Source organism: Xenopus laevis, chromosome 7S (genome assembly GCF_017654675.1).
Source record: "Xenopus laevis strain J_2021 chromosome 7S, Xenopus_laevis_v10.1, whole genome shotgun sequence".
In the NCBI taxonomy this organism is placed as follows: domain Eukaryota; kingdom Metazoa; phylum Chordata; class Amphibia; order Anura; family Pipidae; genus Xenopus; species Xenopus laevis.
The window spans coordinates 71,532,672-71,554,598 of record NC_054384.1 but is presented as its reverse complement, the minus strand read 5'-3'; the positions used below and the strand labels follow the sequence as shown (position 1 = coordinate 71,554,598).

The following is a 21,927-nucleotide window of genomic DNA, read 5'->3' as shown; positions in this document are numbered from 1 at the left end:
TCCCAAACCGAATCCTGGATTCGGTGCATCCCTAGTGCTAACCCTTTAAATGCAAAGATGAATCCCTTACCCGAGTAAATTCTTTATACCTTAGCATACACTTTGTAATTTCCCTTTGCTGCCTTAAATAGAAAGTAAAGACCATACATTATGCTGGCAAAGGGTTTTGTTCACCATAAACAAAGACTTTTTTGCATTGCTTTTCATCTTGTATTTTTTACAGTTATCTCAAAATTGAAGTTTAAAGTTTAAATGTCTGGTGTTTCCATCTGGCAGCTCAGTGATCCAGAAACATTCTGAACCGTTACAATTTGTTACATTTAGTTGATACATTTCTCAGTAGTATCTGTGAAATATAATGTAAATCAGAGATTCTACTCAGCAAGGACAAAGATAAATGTATCAACTAAATGTATCAATTTAGAAAAGTAAGGGAGCTACGACCCCTCACCCCCTGCTTTAGAAGGTGAAACATTTAACTTTACACTTCAAAATTAGAAAAACAATCACAAACAGAAAATAGAAAGTCTTTATTTCTGGTGAACAATCTGAAAACAACTGAACTGAAAAAAAAAGTGAAGGTGAACAACCCACCCCTTTATACAAATAAGTGGGAGCTGACATCTTGGCTGTCTCAGCTGAGGCAATTTTCATGAATATAAAACCGCTTTTCAGGGTAAAAGCAACATGGAAGTTTCCATTTCAGAGCATGGCCTAATTTTAACTTACTTGTCTATCTAATGGGAAATAAACAGAAGATACCCAATATATTAAATTATAATTAAAGGAATGTGTTTTTTCCTATTATAATGACTTTAAATCAGCCTCAGTAGTGCAAAACAAAAGCTCCCACATAATGCCTTCACTCATTAAAGTAAAGAAGGATTCCTCCTACACCTTTTCTTCCTGTCACTACACCAGTTGGAGGAGGGGTAAGGAGAGATTTCATGATTTGGGGACAATGTGACAGTACATATTAATTCATAATACAGTAACAATTTCCAAGAGAGATGAAACATACACAGTTCATTACGGAGAACCATAACTGTATCAGTATTCATTTATGAGTCACACAACACAAAGTCATTATTTTTCTTTATATCTGTCCATTTAAGAGCTTAACAATAAAGCTATTAAGGCTCATTAATTATCATCATTATTATTATAATTGTTATTATCATTAACAATAAGACTCATTATCGTTGTTCTAACAAAAACAACAAAAAACTTATATGCACGTGTACAATGTTTCACAAAATATTTTAGTCAGAAAAAAACAGAGGGAAAAAAATGATACATTGCAAATCTAAAAATATTAACATTCAAGTTACAGGTTACATTAATGCCCAATACAGCTAATCAAACAGTATAACATTCATTTAAATCGATACTGACACGTTCCTATAAAAATTATAGGAACGCGTCAGTATAAAGTAAATTCTGCCCGTAATCTTTCCCAGAAAATCCCCCCCCCCCACACACAAAGCCACCCCCAGCCCAGCAAACGTATGTGCTGCCGACCCGCTGACACTAACAGATCTTCCGGGTTGCTTCAGCAACCATGGGCTGGAGTGATCCTTCCATAGGCTGAATTTCTGTTTTCAATTGTAATCGTTATTTTAAAAACTTATTCATCGCTCATTATTTTAATATTAGAAGTATTTTAACCTTCAATTTAATATGCCTGATATCTCTAATGTTAAACCACTATTTTTTCTGGCGCCCTGAAAAATACAACACAGGGGTTCTACTGTAAATAATTAATATCTGTTCTGGTTTTTTACACTCAGCAAGCAACTACAGAGCGAACGTGTCTGTCTTTCCAGTGCCTACCCTTTGCTATTACAAGTTCCTACAGTTCTGGCTGTACTCCAGGCCCCATGACATCAGACCACACTCCCATATACCTTCTTTTCACTGCTGGTCACACAGTTGGAATGACTAAATAATTTATTTTGTGATCTGGTCACATATATCAATGAACAAACGCCAAACAATTATAATTTCACTGAGCTGTACTACACATATGTTTAGCCACAGGCACCAGGCCAGTTCAAACAAAGCACATTACATCAGAAATGTGCAGAAGAGTCAGGACCTTCACACTGTATATGAAAGTCATAGGAAAAACCAATACAAAACAGGGAACATAATTGTAACAAGATACAAACCCATTCCCTTGATTTTAAATCTATCTTAACCTTGACCATGGTTGCAAGTTCAAAGAAGACATTAAACAGTTCAAAGTTATAACATGATTGTCAATCAGCATATGATGTTAACATGGATATATACATGTTTTTTGACAGAAGGCATCTGCACATGAAAGAAAAATGTGGAGCAAGAAAAAAAAAAAATGGCCGGGTGAGGAAAAAAAAATACATAAATATGTGCCTGTGAACCCCTCCTCCCTGGGCTAAAATAACTAGTTTTATATACGCCAATAGGACTGTGTGCTTTAACAAACACAGAGGACAGTCCTTCCAGTTTCAACACCCATACTTGAGCTATGCAGGCACCGTGGGGACAGAGCAGAGATAAACAGACGCTGGGTGGCGAGGAAATCAGCATGGTCAACTATAAGGCTATTTGTGCCTCAATAACCTTCACCAGGCATAACGTCCTTAAAGGAATTGTTCAGTGTAAAAATAAAAAAAACTTGGTAAATAGATAGGCTGTGCAAAATAAAAAATGTTTCTAATATAGTTAGTTAGCCAAAAATGTAATATATAAAGGCTAGAGTGATTTGATGTATAACATGTCAGTCAAAACACTACTTCCTGCTTTTCAGCTCTCTTGGTTTACACTGACTGGTTACCCTGGCTACCAGGCAGTAACCAATCAGAGACTTGAGGGGGGGGGCACATGGGTCATATCTGTTACTTTTGAATCTGAGCTGAATGCTGAAGATCAATTACAAACTCACTGAACAGAAATGTACCATGTGACCCCCCTTCAAGTCGCTGACTAACTCAGAGTTATAGAGCTGAAAAGCAGGAAGTTGGATTCTGGCTGTTTTATTAGATATCTGTTCACTCCAGCCTTTATATATTACATTTTTGGCTAACTAACTATATTAGAAACATTTTTTATTTTACACAGCCTATTTACCCAGTTTTTATTTTCACACTGAACTATTCCTTTAAAATATATAGTAAGGAGCATACATGGTCAACTACATGGCTAAACATTTTGTGTGTGTGTGTACAGATATAAAGTATGAGATAGTTGTTACTGTAATGACACAGAAATATCACAAAATTGCTCATGCATTAAATATAGTAAATGCACCTTACACTAAGAGACAAAAAGACAACAATACCATATACCATATCCCAAAAAAGGACAATATATGATATTGAAGTGGAAAAGTGATTACTAATCGCACACATGAAATACAGCAGCTGAGCAAGGATCAAGGGGTAGCAAGCATGAAATAGCACCAGTTGAAGACTGGGGGCAGGGATCGGGTACAGCAGGTGGTTGAATATCATGGGCAGTGTGTGGACTCAGTAGCTGGTTACAGATCAAGGACAGTTCAGTATCTCAGTCACTCACAACAGGAATGCAGTTTCCTGGAAGAGACATTGCATCGGAGCCATATGTTGCCTAGAAACTAAAATACACATTACACAAGCCTGCTGGCTGACACCATGCATCACAAAAACATAAATGTGAAATTTTAGTGGCGAAGGAATGCAAGCTTATAATAAAAACAATTACCTTAAATGCTTGGGTGGAGGGGGCAATAGTTAAAGGAGAACTAAACCCCCCCGCAATGTTAAGTCACCACTGGCCCCCTTGCCTGCCTCCCCCCTGCACAGTCTTACCCCAGAATTCTGTCCCCTCTTGAAATAGCGACCGCACATGCAGAGTGAGTGCAGCAGAGCTCACGGGCGCCTTCTTCTTCTTTTCTGTAATCTTTGTGTCTTCTTCCTCCTGTTCGGCAATTTCTGTCTCTTTCGGCGTGAATGCGCAGTTGCCGCGAACCGGAAGATCGATCCAGCGTTGAATGCGCCATTACTGCACTCACTCTGCATTTACTGGTGTGTGTGAAAATGCTAGTTCTTTTAACGGCTTACCCTTTTGAGAATAAAAAAATCTGTCTACAAACAGATGGTTAACAAATTTAAAAACACACTTTTTTGAGAATGAAACTTAAAACATTACACAATTAAAAATACAAGTAAACATTTCCCCTTTCTTTCCCTTCTCTTGTTCAACTATCCATTTGAAAAAATGAAAAAAACGTAAAAAATAAATAAAATTAAAATTGATAAAGTGCACAAGTTTAAATAGAGATGACCGAATACTTATTTTTAGAATTCAGCAGAAGCCCAAATTTATCTGGAGGGATTTGGCTCAATCCCAAACCGAATACTAACTCTTAATTTGCATATGCAGAACAGAAGGGGGGGAAAAAGTCATGTGGTTTTAAGGGTTTGAATTCCAAACTAAATCCAGGATTTACTGCATCCCTAGTTCTGCATGGGTAAATAGATTAACAAACCTAGAACCAATCGCATGGTCAAGGGTTTGCAAAATACAATGCACAATATTACGAGGTACAGTAACGGTCATATTATCCCCTAATTTTATAAGCGTTCAAGTCAAGTCAACTTTCAAGTCAAAGTATTGCACAAACCAGATTGCTGTTTTTGTAGCAAACACATTGTTCAACTCTAAAAATATAAGATGAGGTAAAAAGTATCAAGGCCCAAACTGTACTGCCATGTCCCATTGGACATTTTGTTACATCCCTTACTCATGGAAGGTGCAGCTTCTTTATTGAAATTAAAGTGGACCTGTCACCTAGACACAAAAATCTGAATAATAAAAGTTGTTTTAAAATTAAACAAGAAATCCAGTTTCTATTTTTTATTTAAGCATTCATAGCTGTTGTAAGATCATTTAAAAATCTTAGCTGTCAATCAAATATTATCTGCTCCTCCTCTATGCCTTGGGCATAGAGGCGGGACAGACAATTACTTTCACTTTCCATTCAGCACTTCCTAAATGTCACTGCTCTCCCCACATTCCCCCGTTCTCTCCACTGTTTAATTGTGTAGCCAGGGCATGGGGATGGACAGCAGGTCCCCCATTCTGGGGCACAAACTAGATTATGAGATGATACAAGGCTTGTCTTAATAACAGTGTCCACAAATTGGCTCCTGCCTGCTTGTTATAATTATGAGTTCCCAGACTGAAGGAAGCAAAATTCAAATAATTTATATAGTGTAATTAAAGTTCATTTTGCTTGACTAATGTGATAAAATAGGATTTTGAATAATTTTTTTGGGTGACGGGTCCCCTTTAAGATGAAAGATTGCTGAGGAAGCACATGACAACAATTTGCGAGAACACAAAATATGAGTATAAATATTGATTTTTCCTCATCACGTTTTTTCTCTAGTTCCATTGCTTTTCTGGCATACAATAAGCAGTGATGTCTTGCTTTATGGCAGGAAACCTTGATATACACTCAGAATCAAAGCCATTGCCCCACAAGCCAAAGCAGATACCTTTAATCAGGTACATACCTAAATAACTTTAATCTAGAAGTTTGTTAACACTGCTGCTTGGATTTTCTTGTGCCTGTCTTAAATAATCCGTTACAATAAAAATTTTCAGTTTGATATGACATACTATTTACTTCTGAACTGCACATGTGAAAAATCTTTGAATCCTAAGTTTAACTGCAGTGTGTTTGCTATAAACTCTGCTGTATTCCGCTATATTATGAGGCTGAAAAGCACCACAAACTCTTGCTGTGGGAGTGGAAAAACAGAGGCACTTTGCAGTACTTTACAGGTTTTGTCTAATTTTACATGAGGCGTTTTCTCCGCAGCTGAAAAAATAGAGGGAGAAACGTCAATCTGCTCTGCTCCACAAGTACTGTATGTATTTTAAGGAAGAAATCAAGAGTTAATTGGATTGTGTGAATTTAGCTTTGTAAATAGAATAAAAATAATTTCTTGGATAGACATAATATCAAAGGCTATTGTGATACTAAATTCGATAGTTAGTATAGATATGTGTATATATAATTTATGTGAGTATATGGAGGGGTGTGTGTATGGATGCTGGGTTTCATTTGGAGGGGTTGAACCTGATGGACTTTGTCTTTTTTCAACCCGATTTAACTATGTAACCATGTAACACAAATAAGGTATGAGTAAAAATTATCCCATTACGGTTGTGCTTGGCAGCACTTTACCTTTCCCATCTCCATTTCCCAATAGGATGCCAAGCACCTACTGACACAGGCAATCTCTGCTGGAGCTACAGCCATCGCTCCAGGGTTCTCACAGTGGGCTGCTTCAATTGTAAAAACAAATGCATCTAAAGAATTGAGAGCACCTATCATTTTGTCAGCTAGCTCCTGAAGTAAAGCCATTTGGACTTGTCCCCACAATTACCTCTAATTTACTTTAAAACACCAACACAACTACGAGCATTGTGATGCCACAACTGTATAAGGAATATTGCTCCCTTGTCACTGCTATAACACTGGAATTATGATGAAGATGCTGTACATTTGGGAAATAAAGAACAGCTCTCTGAACCTGAAGGCCATAAATTACCCTTCTTATATATTAAGACCCCTTAAACGGGTGGTCCATCTTTAAGTTACATTTTAGTATATTATTTAGTAGAATGTCCTATTCTTAGCAACTATGCAATTGGGTTTCATTATTTACTGGTTATAATTTTTTTTAAATTATTTGCTTTCAACTTCAACATCTTTTCAGCTTGCATGTGCGAATCAGGGTAAAGAATGGTTAAAGAAAACAACATGCTGCACACGTGGTTAAAATTTTTCTTGTTTGTGTTACGGAAACGCACATGATTTTTAGGATTTGGTTTGGCCAGGAACTTGGATCCAGCCAATTCCTGCATCCGTACTAAAACATCAATAAACCGTCACCATCACTAGCTAAGGGTGATGGCAGATGCAGCGAACTATCACCTGTGGGAAATAATCAGAAAATAGCTTTACATTTGCAAGTATGGGATTGCGGCATGTAAATAAAATTTATATGGAAAAAGGTATTTTCCCATGATTATATCAGATCACAGCAAGTGTTTTATATAAAATATACCTGCAAATTTAAAAGGTATTTTCCAGCACCTTGTACTCTGCGGTTTAGTGCACTTTTAGCATTCATGAATTTATTCGTTACATTATTTTTTTCTATTACAGTACAACACAATGATAAAAGTGATACAAAGCAGATTGCTGGTGACAAAGAAAAGCTTGTTTTGGCCATAGAAATCCCTTTTTCATGATTACATTTCTATTCACTTTCAAAAGGACAGACAAAGGGTTTAAAATTCTATGTGCCCTTTTACTTTGCCCCAGGTTATGTCTATGGCACTTGGGCTGAACTGCAAGGGTCTTTCAGTTGCATTTTTCATTGTGTGAAAAAAGACAAATTTCCCCTGCATTGGAACTGGCGCTCTTGAGACAAGATCAATATCCACTCTATACAGCATAGCGGGCCGGGAGCAAAGTAAATAGATTCAAAGTAACCATAACTTTTATAGCAATAAATTAGGAACATAACTACACACTGCTTTCAGGAAACAATGAACCCTTTTTATTATGACCAATATCCTTTTAGAATAAAGATTAACGTATATGAGGGACTTTAATTACAGAAAAAAGGATTCAGTCAAACTCTTATAGTGTGGGTGGGGTGCCCTTAAAGAGGTTGTTCACCTTTAAATTAAAATTTAGTATGATGTAGAGGGATATCCTGAGACAATTTGCAATTGGTTGTCATTGTTTATTATGTGTTTTTTGAGTCATTTAGCTTTTTCTTCAGTAGCATTTCAGTTTGCAATTTCAAGTCCAAATTACCCTAGCAACCATGCATTGATTTGAATAAGAGACTGGAATATGAATAGGAGAGGTCTGAATAGAAAGACGAGTAATAAAAAGTGGCAATAACTATACATATGTAGCTTTACAGAGCAGTTGTTTTTAGATGGGCACAGTGACCACCATTTGAAAGCTGGAATGAGTCAGAAGAAGGAGGCTAATAATAGATAAACTAATCTAATTTGTTTGTGATATACAAAATTAGTACTAGGTCCCTCAATTGCTTGCTCAAGGGCCATTTTTTTTTTTTAGTAAACATTGGGCCACATATTACAAAGTTAGCAGGGCCCTATATTGAGGGAGGCACGATTATTAGCCTAGTGGGCCCTCCATACAGTCTATTTTAAGAAAAAAATTATTTTTAATTTATTTCCTTAGGGAAAGATCGCTTATCTGGAAAACTCGAAGTCCCAAACATCTACATGCACACTGAAGTTGAACAAACTGTTATATTTCAAAGAGAATAAAGTACTTTTTATGTTTTGACCCAAGATTGCAACCTGTTGCATCATTCTCACATACAGTCCATGTTAAGTATATAAATATATTTTTGAAAAAAAGTTTTCTTTTTCTCTGTAAAAATACAAAGTACCTTGTACTTCATCCTGACTGCTGGGCTTATTTAATGTTTCAATTTGCAGATTAGGGGGCAGATTTATGAAAATGTGAGTTTAGAGCTTAATAAATAAAAACTCACCCTCGTTCTGTTGTTTCCTATGGGATTTTTGGAATTGTATTTATCAATGGGTGAAAGTTAGAACTCACCATTGAATACAGTTCTAAAAATTCCATAGGAATCAATAAAAGATGAGTAATTTATTGATTAAGCTCTAAATTGACATTTTCATAAATCTGCCCCTAGGTGTGGTGATTATCTGGAAAACCTCAGGTCCAAAGCATTCCTAATAATAGATCCGATACTCATAAATAAGGCTAATGCCATATGGGGGGGGTGAAGTCTGCCCGCTGATATACATAGAAAATCAGCTCCTACAAGGAAATTATAAGAGAATAATACAAAAAATATTGATTAATGGAACAGATCATATGTATGAAAAAATTGCTCTATCAAACAAGAAAAATATGGAAAAAAAATTATTTACATGTTAGTACAGGTATTGGATCCCTTATCCGGAAACCCGATATCCAGAAAGCTCCAAATGACGGAATGGCTGTCTCCCATAGACTCCATTTTATCCAAATTTTTAAAAATGATTTCCATTTTCTCTGTAATAATAAAACAGTAGCTTGTACTGGATCCCAACTAAGATATAATTAATCTGGAAGCAAAACCAGCCTATTGGGTTTCTTTAATGTTTAAATGAATTTCTAGTAGACTTAAGGCACGAAGACCCAAATTATGGAAAGATCCGTTATCCGGAAAACCCCAGGTCCCGAGCATTCTGGATAACAGGTCCCATACATGTATGTCCAAATTGATTGATATTCATTTTACATGAAAGGTTATTTATGCATAAATACTTTTATAATCAAAGAGATCCAATAATAGTCACATATGAAAACATATGAAAAAGCATATTTTATAAGCCATGTTATAGTAAAGATCGAATTAAACAATGAAGCAAACAGAATTCGTTGAGGATTGCGAAGTAGTAAATTGCGTTAAATGTATAAAAGCATCCCTTAAAATGTTGAATTGTATTAACATAGTTACCGTAATACAATTTCTCTTGGCTATTTTTCATCAATGGGGTGAAATTAAACATAACAGTTAAAAATACATCAATGAGCAGTAAGGACGTCCAGGATTCAATGCAGGCCTCAGACACAGATTAAATAATGGCATACATTCTCTGGTGACATTTTTTTAAAAAAATTAGGTTTACAATTCTAGGAAGCAGTTTTTCTCTTGTTTACCACAGCCAGTCCCACACTTTATGAAAAAGTTGATCTTTTAAAATAAGCCTAACGTACCACTGCAATGATTTAGTTGAACTAAGGCTATACGTGCCATACATTTCTCGCAGGGTTCCAGCATACCAGAACAGCACAATAGCCAAGCTGGCAGTATATCCTTGCTGTGCATTCACATTCTTTGTGGGTTTTACTGGCATTAGCAGATGCAAAGAACAGAAACAGGGATGTACAGTCAGATAGGTCTGCTGTATGTGATTCTCCTGCATTCTACTGAATAAAAATCAATGCAAAAAAAAAAAAATTGCTCTACTGTAATTGTATAAAGAGTACGTTCACTTAAACATCTTAAAAAAAAGTAAGTATTTTACAGCACCTGCATATTACATGGTCAAAGAAATATTAAACTCTATGAAATGTAGCATAACAATAGGCAGGTTTTATTTTGGATTTGACTTCCTAGAGTGCAGGCCTACTAATGCTTACAATATGGCTCTTTAAAGGGGATGTTCACCTGTTGTCCTTTGCAAATGACAAAGATCCCCTTTAAGCACTTTACCAATAACATTACTGTAGTAAAAACAGACCATTGTGTTACATTTGAAATCAAATTTAAAGCTTACCAGATCTCCCGATGAAGTGAATTAAAATCATAAATGTTGGTAAGCACTCCGCAGTCCACTCGTAGGGTAAAATCATCCAAGTTTATTTCAGCAGATTAAAAACATTTCAATCCTGACGCGTTTCAGATCAAAGATACGTAGTAAAGGTATAACATACATTGTAACAACGGCTATTTGAATCCATATCCCGGAAATGACCATTAAACCAATTGTTCATTGTTCAACAATTGGTTTAATGAAGTCATTTCCGGGATATGGATTCAAATAGCCGTTGTTACAATGTATGTTATATCTATGACTACGTATCTTTGATCTGAAACGCGTCAGGATTGAAATGCTTTCAATCTGCTGAAATAAACTTGAATGATTTTACCCTACGAGCTTTTCCGAAACCTTTATGTATTGAATGAAGAGTGTTGCAAACCCAGGAGCTTGGGACCTGGGATATTTACACCCAGCTCATCTGCTAAAAAGAGTGAGCACGTTAATGGCTAGAAGGAGGCTATTAGTTGTTTCTAAAAAAATACAAAAATTATAATAGTGGGATTCAGATATCCCCCAGAAAGATTATTTAAGTATACTAATGCCTTATAAGAATTAGATGTTGAAATTGAGCTTATTCTTATAACTGAACGCAGTGGATTAAAATCCTCATTAAAGATAGCTCAGTTTTAGGTCACACTATGTCAGGCTAAGTGCAGACACATAGAGCGGATTTTGGCACAGAAGCTCCCAAGTGTGCCTTTCAACAACGAAATGCATTCCGTATGTCTGCACCCATGCGGATGCAGTGGCTCTGTATAGAGAAACAGGAGTGTGGATACGAGTGGAGCAGCGGTTTCTCAGAGGAAAACAGCCTAGTGTGGCACTAGCCTAAAACTGACAAAAAATTCTAAACAGAGCAATTAAAGACTAATCTGCATAATAGGACTCTATAAATTCATCTTAGAAATATTAAAAATTATATCACCTGATGGTGGCAGGCAAAAAAAAGATCAAGGTGAAGGTGCAGTCAAGATCAGGGAGGCAATACATGATTCTCATTGAAAAGCTCATTGAATTGCTGCCCTTTTGGCTTCACAACAGCCTACTGATATAGAGTATAGTTGTGCTTCTAAAGAATCGCAATCTTTTACCAGTGCACACTTACAGTACATTATGTTACATATATAGCATATGTAGCACTTTAATTTTTACTGTTATGAATGAGATTCTCTACCGACGGCCTTCGTTTACCTTTGTTACAATCTCATTGATTATTGAAAATTGGTTCAGCCCAATATCACCCAACTCAAGTAAGGTCCAATTTGACAGCTTATCTGCCTGTGTGTGGGGGTTTTTGATGGGTCTCCCCAATCAATATCAAGCCAAAAATCTGGCTAATTTGACTTTTCCTGTGATTGAAGACCGCATTATTGACGGTCCTACGACCCGTCGGTGCCCAATTCCTTCGCTGTAATCCGATCGGTTGGCCCAGGGCCGAATGATTGGATTAACACGATATTCTCGTGCCTTTGGTGGGCATATTGCGAAAAGATCAGCTTGTTTGACAACCTCGCCAAACCAGCGGATTATATAGTGAATGGCCACCTTATCAGGTAAAGATCTTGAGATGTATGGCCACCTTAAAACAATGGGAATCACGATGAATCTTACATCAGAGTCAAACCGTTCTCGAATTACAAACTAGAACAAATGGGTTGTGTAAAGTTGGCCATACATAGGCCAGCTAAATAAACGGCCACTGATTACCAAGTAGTCACATAATGGGCCAACATGCAGAATAACAGATCTTCCATTTTATGCATAGAGAAGACCTATTCGTTTATTCTTTTACAATACAGTAGACAAAATGCATGCTTGGGATACTAGAGTACAACGGACTATAATCTGTGGATATAAGAATTTGAATTTTCACGAGAAAACGAGATTGCTTCAACCAAATACACCTGAAAGTACCAGCTACAGGTGCTTGAAGCCAACAGGTCAGAGCACAAAGCATGCTTATCTCACAGATATAACAAAAGAACTTAGAGATGCTTGATATACATACTAAAGACATGAGCAAACACTGTGATGAGACATGTGCTGGGGCAGCATTCTACCAAATAACAGGTAAGCAATTGTCAGCTCTGACATACAAAGGTGTGTCATTAGTCCTTCACTGGGGGAAGTGGGGCATGAGGAGCATTAACGCAGCTTCACAAAGCTTTATATTATGTATACAATTGTGCACTAAGGTAGAAGTAAAGCTTCCAAACATCCTGTGTGTAATTGTGCATTGCTAATATACAGGGCACACAAAGGTACCACCTCAGAGTGATTAAAATTATGCAGCAACGTAAGGTGATCCCTTTACATGAAGCATGGTTCCAAGATGACATGCCATTATTTGCACACTTTTATGTACCCTGAATCCTTTATGCAAAGGTACCATTGCACCAATGCCAAGGACTCCACATTTCTTGGTGTGTCACTGCAAGATCAAAATAATAGGTACATAAAATGTTTAAAGGGCGTCAATGGTCATAAAACAAGTAGGATGATTGTTACAATAGTATTAAAAAGGTCACATTATAAGGTACATTTATTTACAATATAACAAATTTTAAAACTGTACTCCTTTTATAATAAAAAAAATAAATAAAAAATTGCTCATACGTCCTGGCTAGAGAGAATCGGTGACACTTATTCTAATAGGAAGTAGGAAGGAAGTAGGATATATTTACCCTTTAAACTACCTCGGTTAACATTATATTAATACAGAAAATATAGGCATCAAGGTAAAATTAAGGTATAAGGCTACTTTTTATTAATTATTAATTTATAATTATTTGTAATTATATTACTTTCTATTAAGGCTCTTGATATTCAGATTCCAGTCTCTCTTACAAACCACTTCCTGGTTGCTAGGGTAAATTGGACTCTGGCAACAAGATTGATGTTGAATGAACCACTAAACAATTCAAAACCCACTAAAAAAGTTGCATTACACATTTAAAGGGTTGTTCGCTATTAAATTAACTTTTAAGGTGGCCATAGACTCAAAGATCCGCTCGTTTGGCGACATCGCCAAATGAGCGGATCTTTCCCCAATATGCCACTAACGGCATGGCTATATCGGGGGTAATTCGAACGTTCGGCCAAGGGGCTCCGATGGGTCGGTCGGTTAAAAATCAAACCTTCCCGATTGATATCGTGGCTAGATATCGATCGGGAAGACCCGTCGGAAGCCCCGTCGGAAGCCCCCATACACAAGCAGATAAGCTGTCCAAACAACCGATATCGGCAGCTTTATCTGCCCGTGTATGGCCACCATTAGTATCATGCAGAGAATGATATTCTGAGATGAATGCTTTTCTTATCTTTTTATTACTTGTGGTTTTTGACTTATTTAGCTTTTTAGTCAATATCTCCCCAGTTTGCAATTTCAGCAGTCTAGATGCTAGGGTCCAAATTATATTAGCAACCATGCAATGATTTGAATAGGAATATAAATAGGAGTGGGACTGGATAGAAAGATGAATAATAAATTAGCAATAACAATAAATGTACATCCTTACAGAGTATTTTTTTTTTTTTTTTTTTGAATCGTTTGAAGGGCTTTAGCGGAAAGCCAACATTGGAAGTGGGTATCCAAGAATCGGCACAGCCATTGGTGGGAAGAGACCAGGATAATGACATGCAAGGCTTGTCCACCAGTAGTGAGGATAGTCAAAAATTCCAATTAAACATACAATAACAATACAATATCATACAGCTGGACAGTTAAGCTGGCCATAGATGCAAAGATCCAATCGTTCAAATCCTCGAACGATCGGACTTCCCAATTTCCCGACCTGCCACTAACCATTCCGATCAAATAAAGTAGAAGAGAACAGATCAGCCGATGTTCTGAAAGTTATGTCCAACAAAAGTTAGTGACAGTCTTCCACTGAAAATCGTACGATCGCTAATACACGCAGAGAAATTATCGGCAGCCGACAAATCTTTTGACCTGTCCGATCGACCAATCTCCGCTGGGCGAAAAATGTTGGGACTCTCCACACGATCCCAAAACCGTGCGATTCGAGGATTCGTACGATTTTTGGACCGTGTGTGGAGAGTTCCGATCTTTGCGTCAATGGCCAGCTTTAGTATACATAATCTACAGGCCTTCACATTACACATGAGCAAAATGGCTCCAAATGCATAATCATTAGCTAATACAGCTGCTACAGGTCATCTGAAATCCACTAGACAGTGTTAAACAGTGCTGCGCCTATGCATTACAAAAGCCTTGGAAAGCAAAGGATGGGAGTGAAAATCCTAAGTGTAAACAAACAGGCCCAGTAACCGTGTTTCTGCTACATTCCACGTATGAATGGTACAAGTCACGGATGAAGCTCTGCACAGTCTGCCTTTAACCCCTATCAAACAATGCACCAAAACACACTTTAGTAATGCAGCTACTACAGTCAAATAAAATGTAATCTGGGAAGGGGTGTCCAGCAAAAAAAATAAAAAAACATTACTAGAATGCAGAACATAAAAAACGGTGCCTCTCCTTCACACAACAGTCAGCAGAGACACATTCATAATACCTTCTAATAGAAGTATCAATGCAGTCACGGATCACTGCAGAGTATAATCTCTTACATTACGCAACAGCTGTACATACAGTTATAAATCAGTGCTAGTAGATAGACTGTATGCTTGCACTGAATAACAATAATAGCCGTCTCTCTGAGCTAATTCAGCATCAAAGCACAGTGGTAATCAGTGCAAACCACATGCAAAAGGAAAAAGACAAATGGATGGTTGGATAGTTTGATGTGCTTGTAACTTTGCTACAAAGGCAGCTTTGTAATACATGAGACTGAAGGGACTTCTCCAAAATATAAAGCCATTAGGAGAAATGACAAGGCATTACAGATTTAAAACGTTGTCAATAACTAATGTATGTGTTCCAATATATACTAATATAGTCCCCCCCGCTCAGTGTCAGACTGGGACACCAGGGGCCCACCCAAAAACAATAGACCAGGGGCCCACTCTCAGTACTATTATTCTTCCTCTACTTACTTAATCTCTATTCTCTTTTCTTTACACCCTATAATCTATTATTCCATCGATTTAGCCTCTTTGTTCTCATAGAAATAAGGAATGACCATGAAATAGGCAAAATGTTTAGCAGCATGAGGACCCACTGACACCTGGGCCCACCGGGAGTTTTCCTGGTATCCCTGTGGGCCAGTCCGACACTGCCCCCGCTTCTCTTTCTATCTATAACTGGTTATGTTAAAAAAAAAAAGTGTTTGATCTTTACCGACAGCACTGGCCACTAAAGACAAACCTGTATGGAGTACAGAACTAACCAATGCAACTCTGACCTGATCTTCTTTTGTTTGTTCAAAATAATAAATAAACAACTTTAAAAAAAAAACTATTTGTAGGAGATAGCCAGTGAAGGATGTACTTAGTACTGCAGTATAATCCTACACCAATAAAGTGGCATGTTTAACATATGCAGAATAGGGGACACCAGCTGAAAACGTGACACCTAAATCAATGGCTAGAAAAGTAATCATGCAAAGTATAGGGATGCCCAACGTACACCCTGCACTGCGATGATTATCAGCGTCTTCCAAAAGCAGAAGGCCTGAAGCTGGAAAAGCTTGCAAGAAGGGATAGCATCCCACTCATATACACAGTGACTAATCTGTACTCCCACAACATGCACCCGAATTACTTAACCAAAATCTTTCCTCCCACTTCCTACCATCTTATGTTCCAAGTTATTTATGACTCCCCACAATGTGAAAGTGCTCCCCCTCCTCTTAGTGGACTTTGCGAATAGAACAATGTTCATTTTTCACTAGGGATTCGGCCGAATGCTTCCGCCCGGCCGAACCGGAATCCTAATGTCCATATGCAAATTAGGGATGAGGAGGGGAATCATGTGACTTTTTGTCACAAAACAAGTAAGTAAAAAATGGTTTCCCCTTCCCACCCCTAATTTGCATATGCACATTTGGATTTGGAATCGGATTGGTATCCGGCTGAATCTTTCACGAAGGATTCGGGGGTTCGGCTTTGGGGGTTCGGCTTCGGGGATTCGTCAAATCCCTATTTTTCACTAGTATCCTCCTCATTTTGGAAAAGCATTCTGTGCCCTCCCTAAGACCACAAACAACAGGATACTTATGGGCCGACGTAGTATATGAATTTGTTATTTGAAAGTGAAATCATTTGTCACTCTGCTGCTGGGCCTGCACATGACCAAGGCTTGCTGTTAGCTGGGACTCAGTGTACCATCAGCGTACCATGCCCATCATAAATGCATTAAGTGACCTTGCAAGTGTTTTTCTTTTAATAAATAGCTTCCCCATTTCTTGGATTTGCTTCTTCCCTGCTGTGGTCACATAGAGTCCCCCAGCCTGTCATACAAAACACTTGACTTCCCTGGAGCTGGCGATTTTAATGAAGCGGTGGGATATCGTGTGGGGGTGTCAGGGCAAGAGACAAATAATGGACCAGTTGCTAGGAATGACGTAAATGAAGGAACTATATCGGGGAATGCTGGGAAATGTAGTTGATGAACAGCTGGAGAATCTGCTCAAGATCCTTGTCCGTGAGAAGCAGATATAAATGCATCCCGTTACGTTTCCCTCCTAGTTCTATTTCAGCCCATTCTTGTCCCTACGCCTTTCCCTGGCTCTTTTGGCAGCGTCCCTGTGCAGAGCTCTCAACATCCCTTCCCTCTGCTGCAGTCTATTCCCTGCATTTCCCTTCCCCCTTGGCCCCAGAGCACTAGGTAAAGCCCCATATCCCTCCAGTTAGTGGCTTTCACGGACGCCTACAAGCTACTCAATGATCTTCTTTGCTGCATCAACATTCTGTCACTGCCGCGGTCACGGTTATTGTTGTTTTTTACCTTTGCCCGGGTGACAATATGCGTGGCCAATTTCACAACCGCGAAGTTTCCTTTGCCAATGGTCCGGTCTATTTCGTAATATCCAATACGGGCCGGTGCCGCTCGGTGAGGCGGGAGTTGAGTCCCGGGACCCCCGGGAACAGTGGCCGCCATCTTGTGCAAGCGAGTCCCGGTCTGACCGGCGGACACCGCGGCCTGACGTCACGGAGGAGGGTACTGCTGACGGCACTCGGGAGGGGTAAACCCATGACGCAATAAGAGGGCGGGGAATACTGTGGAGGTGTGACAAGCCATTGCAATCTCCAGATGAAAGTAACATCCTGTGAGAGAAGCTATATGTATGAAAGAAAACTGTGGAACTGTTCAGGCCCAGACTGGGATTCGAGATAGGCCCTAGCACATCTAGTAGTACCCAAAGGCCAAAATAGCTCCTACCCCGTTGGTCTACTAAATAGCTGTTGTCTGTGGCATCTTACAGGAGCCCCATTAACCTGTTTACACAGTTCCATGCCCAGGCTGGCAGACAGTTAATGTTGCATACCCCTTTAGAACCGAACACATGGAATCCACAGCCTGCATGGCTAATGAGCAATTCATTTAGATGCACCATGTATGGCTGCACATAAATCAGTTCAGTCTGCAGCATGCATCTAAATTAATTGCTCGTTAGCCACGCAGACTGTGGATAATATGTTAGGTATGTAGACCCCAGGCTAACTGCCTCCCCCTGGGGAAATGCCCCATACTTTATACTCACCCCTTGTTGCAGATTCTGGCAGCGGACTTCACAGCATCCATCTTCCGGGTCCTCGGTAAGCTGACTGGGAGATCGGCAATGTCCATCAAATTGCTTCAACTGTGCATGCGCCGACATACCGATCTCCCAGTGAGTTTACAGAGGCAGAATCTGCGACGAGGGGTAAGTATAAAGTATGGGGCATTTCCCCAGGGGGCGGTTAGCCAGGAGGGAGGAGTGTATACGTGGGGTGGGGGGTACAGGGTTTTTTTTATACAGGGTTTCCTTCTCCTTTAAAAGGGCTGGCCAACCCTAACTGGCTGCCAGCCGGGGAGTGAACTGTGTAAATAGGTTGATGGGTCCAACTGCAGCTTAATTTTAGGATCAGTTAATGCCCCCATACACAGACTGATAAAAGCTGCCGACAGACCAAGCTCCACAAGGAAGAAAATTAGTACTAGATATCCTGCAGTAGCAGAATAGGGCTACATTTGTAGACGCTGGTGAGATTGAAGTAGGAATTACTGCAGATATGCCACTGCTACTATTAGACCAAGCCTATGCGTGAGCCCTAAAAGAAAAAAAGGTAAACCCAAAATATACATTTGTAATGGATTTTGTGACTATGGATAGTACCGTAGTCTTAATTGACTCGAGTGATTAAATATTTGAGTTTGCTTTATGAAGCTTCAAAGGAACTATGTGATGAAATGAGGCCATACACACATTTTCAACCAATTGGCTGTCCACTTATTTACCCCAGGCTACCTATAATTCCACAAATGAGGAAATTAAACGAAAACCTAGGCAACCATGTTTTATGCTGTGTGGAAGCCAAAGAAACACCTGCGTTCTATACTGCCAAAAAAGGGAGGTTGCAATGTATTGCTCACAATAAAGCAAGAATCAACTGCTTCCGCTTGTAATAGGGAAACTTACATTTTGGCATGTGTGAAAGACATTTGTGCTGGTGTAGAGAGCGAGTTTCAAAGGCTGCGACCTCTGAACCAGTGCAAGCCCCGCTTACCTTGAATTATGAAGCGGGCGGTGATCTGGAAGTGTCAATGGCCAGCGTCTATTATTCAGCCATTCAAGTTGCCGGTTAAACAGAAGTCTGAGAATTTTTCTGGGGAAGTCTAAGGAAATGGCCCCTATGTCTGCAGTTTCTCAGTAGGGGAGGTGAATGATAGTGCCTCATAGGTGCCTGCAGCTGCGGCTTCTGTGTGTGAGTCAATTTTTTTACCCCAAGCTGTTAAAATGGATAGTATGTGAGAAATGTCTGCGACTGCAGTTTCTGCAGCAAAATTGAGAAATGTTGAGGACAGTGACCTGGTAAAGCCTGACCATTTATCAATCTGCTTAAGACCCTTATGGATATGTGAAGGTAAATCAGGAAATTGATTGGGACCAAATTGCCCAGAGAGAGAGCACGCTCCTGCACATTTGGAACTAAAACTCCTTTATAAGGAGGTCGACATAAGTAAGCAGTTCTTGGTGATATTCCTCACTTTGGTTCTTGCATTTGTAATTCTCAGTCTTCAGGTATTAATTCGGCTTGTTTTTCTGACTTCTACACTTGATCACTGCCTGCCTTATAACTCCTGCCTGTGAAGGGGGGTAGGCAGAGTAGGCACATGCCTAGGGCGCAAAGCTGAGGGGGCACCAGGCACGTACCTGCTCTGTTGCCTACCCCGTGTCCGGTCCCGTCTCTCCCCGACTGCCTATGGCGCCTGGCCGGGTTAGCCTGGCTCTGGATTACGATTGAACTCAGCCAGAACTTGATCCGGCAAGAAACGCGTAGGTCAGACAGCCCTGCATATCCACCGCTGTAACCCCCAACCATGTGTGTATTGAAATAAAGCCTACTTTTTACAACGATGCTGTAGTCTGCATATTGTGTCCTGGATCAGCGCCGAACGTGATGAGAATACCGATTGTCCTATATCAGAACTTGACCTTGGCCTGTTTCTGACCTTGATTGAGCAGCCTGTTCTTGACCACGTTAGTATTCAGCTTGCTCATCTTGGCCTGTTCCTGGATTGTGTTGTGTTTATACTTTCTCTTACAAATGCTTCACCAGCAAACATGACAGCCATTTAATTTAATTTAACCTGTCCTTCCCAGTGAGGGACATAGGGTCTTGAACTCCAAAGAATAGAACATAAAGTAACTTGTGTGCAATTGTTTTCTTGCTTTATTTTAAGAAAGTCATTGTACCTGGGTGGACTCAGGAGAGTCACGCTAAAGAGGTTATAAAATCATATGTTTTGAGTAGAAATTTAAATTGTTTTGCAATATGGAAGGTAAAAGATTTGGGCCCATTTTTACAAAGTCATGGAGGAGGGACCCTGGTGCGAGGTTCAGAGTCATGTATATTCTTAGCAAATATAGTTTGGTATGTTTTCCTTTTGGGATCAAAAAGATCCCACCTCTGGAAAGTGTGCTGAAGAGCAATATTCAAAGTGTTTAAGATAATAGGCATTTAAGTGATGGTAAAGGTTTGGTATTTTTAAACAGGGGAAATGTAGGGGTGCCAGTATATTTACTACAGAAAAGCAATTAGCATTGACCCCAGACATGCCGGTATAATCATTGTAGAAATGGCCAATGAGCATTCCATTAATTCCAGACGTAAGTAAGATCAATGCAGAAATGGATAGGTTGAAAGCATTACTTGACCTACACTTGCATAAGCAGAATGCCAACAGCAAAACTATCTTTGTTCCTTCTGCTCCCACGCTGCTTGTGTCTCTCTTTTCCCTATTACTGGCTACTATAAAAAATCCAAGTGGAATATATGGCCATCTTGGATTTTGTTTTTGTGGGAAAAAGAAAAGAACTAAAGACAAGCAGGGCAACGCAGCATATTTATGCAAAAAAAAATGTGTTTTTATGATTGTTTAAAAAGGTACCCCACAAACCCATCTCTGTCTTCTATCTATCCATTCTAATTCTCTCTATCTTTCTTTATAAATTCCAACCTATTTTTTTTGCCTTTACAGCATTGCATGACTGACACACAGCAAACCAAAATGTCAGTTGACACACCCAGCAGGTGCTAACTGAGCTTTCGAATGCACCATGCAGAAATACTGTAGCACCAAATGTAAATTTAAGTGAGATTTTCATTTAATGAAATTAAATATTTATAAATGAAAAAAACATAAAGCACAGTACCACAGTATAACAAAAATGTAAATACACACCAATCATATTTGTGGCCCTGGTGCCCTAATCCCAGACCCCCTCATCAATGGGTAAAAAATATATATATATATATATATATATATATATATATATATATATATATATAGAGAGAGAGAGAGAGTCTATAGTGGTGCACTCGCGATACAAGCGTTCAACGTTTCGGCACACTAACTCAGGCCCTGAAGACGGCCCGAGTCAGTGTGCCGAAACGTTGAAATAAATTTTCCACTATTTTCATTATTTCAAGACCTTGGAGTGCGGTTTTATTTTTGGAATATATATATATATATACATTCCAACCAAAAAAAACGCATAAAAAGGGCTAATTAGGGACTCAAAGAAACCACAAAGTTCACAAAAATGAGTTTTAAAAACTTCATTTTTTTATAATCTTACACTTAGGGGCACATTCACTAAGCTCGGGGGAATGAATAGTGGGGGAAAAAACTCGAATTTCGAGGAGTTTTTTGTGCTCCTCGAATATCGAATTGGCGTAAATTCGCCTGAGTAGAATGATTCGAATAGATCGAGCGAAAAAACGATGCGACTATTCGCCCATTCGACAGTCGAAGTACAGTCTCTTTTAAAAATCATTCGACTGCCTACTTCGCCAGATTAAACCTACCGAATTGCTTTAAAAGCCTATGGGAAAGTCCCATAGGCTTTTTTTCTAAGTTTTTGATCG

At 39.0% G+C, this 21,927-nt stretch overlaps 1 protein-coding gene across 2 annotated transcripts in view; it reads right to left on the bottom strand.

Moving 5' to 3' along the window:
* Positions 1–18,076, bottom strand: part of sik3.S (SIK family kinase 3 S homeolog) — a 76,001-nt gene extending 57,925 nt beyond the window's left edge. The window contains exon 1 of one of the 2 annotated variants that reach the window (XM_041571380.1): positions 18,057–18,076. Coding sequence is in view for 1 of the 2 variants with exons in the window: in XM_018227750.2 (XP_018083239.1) it covers positions 17,300–17,452 (153 nt within the window). In the remaining variant the exon portion in view is untranslated. Of the gene's footprint in view, positions 1–17,299; positions 17,537–18,056 lie in introns of those variants that run through there. The other variant, XM_018227750.2, reaches the window with a different exon arrangement.
* Between the last annotated feature and the right edge of the window lie 3,851 nt (positions 18,077–21,927).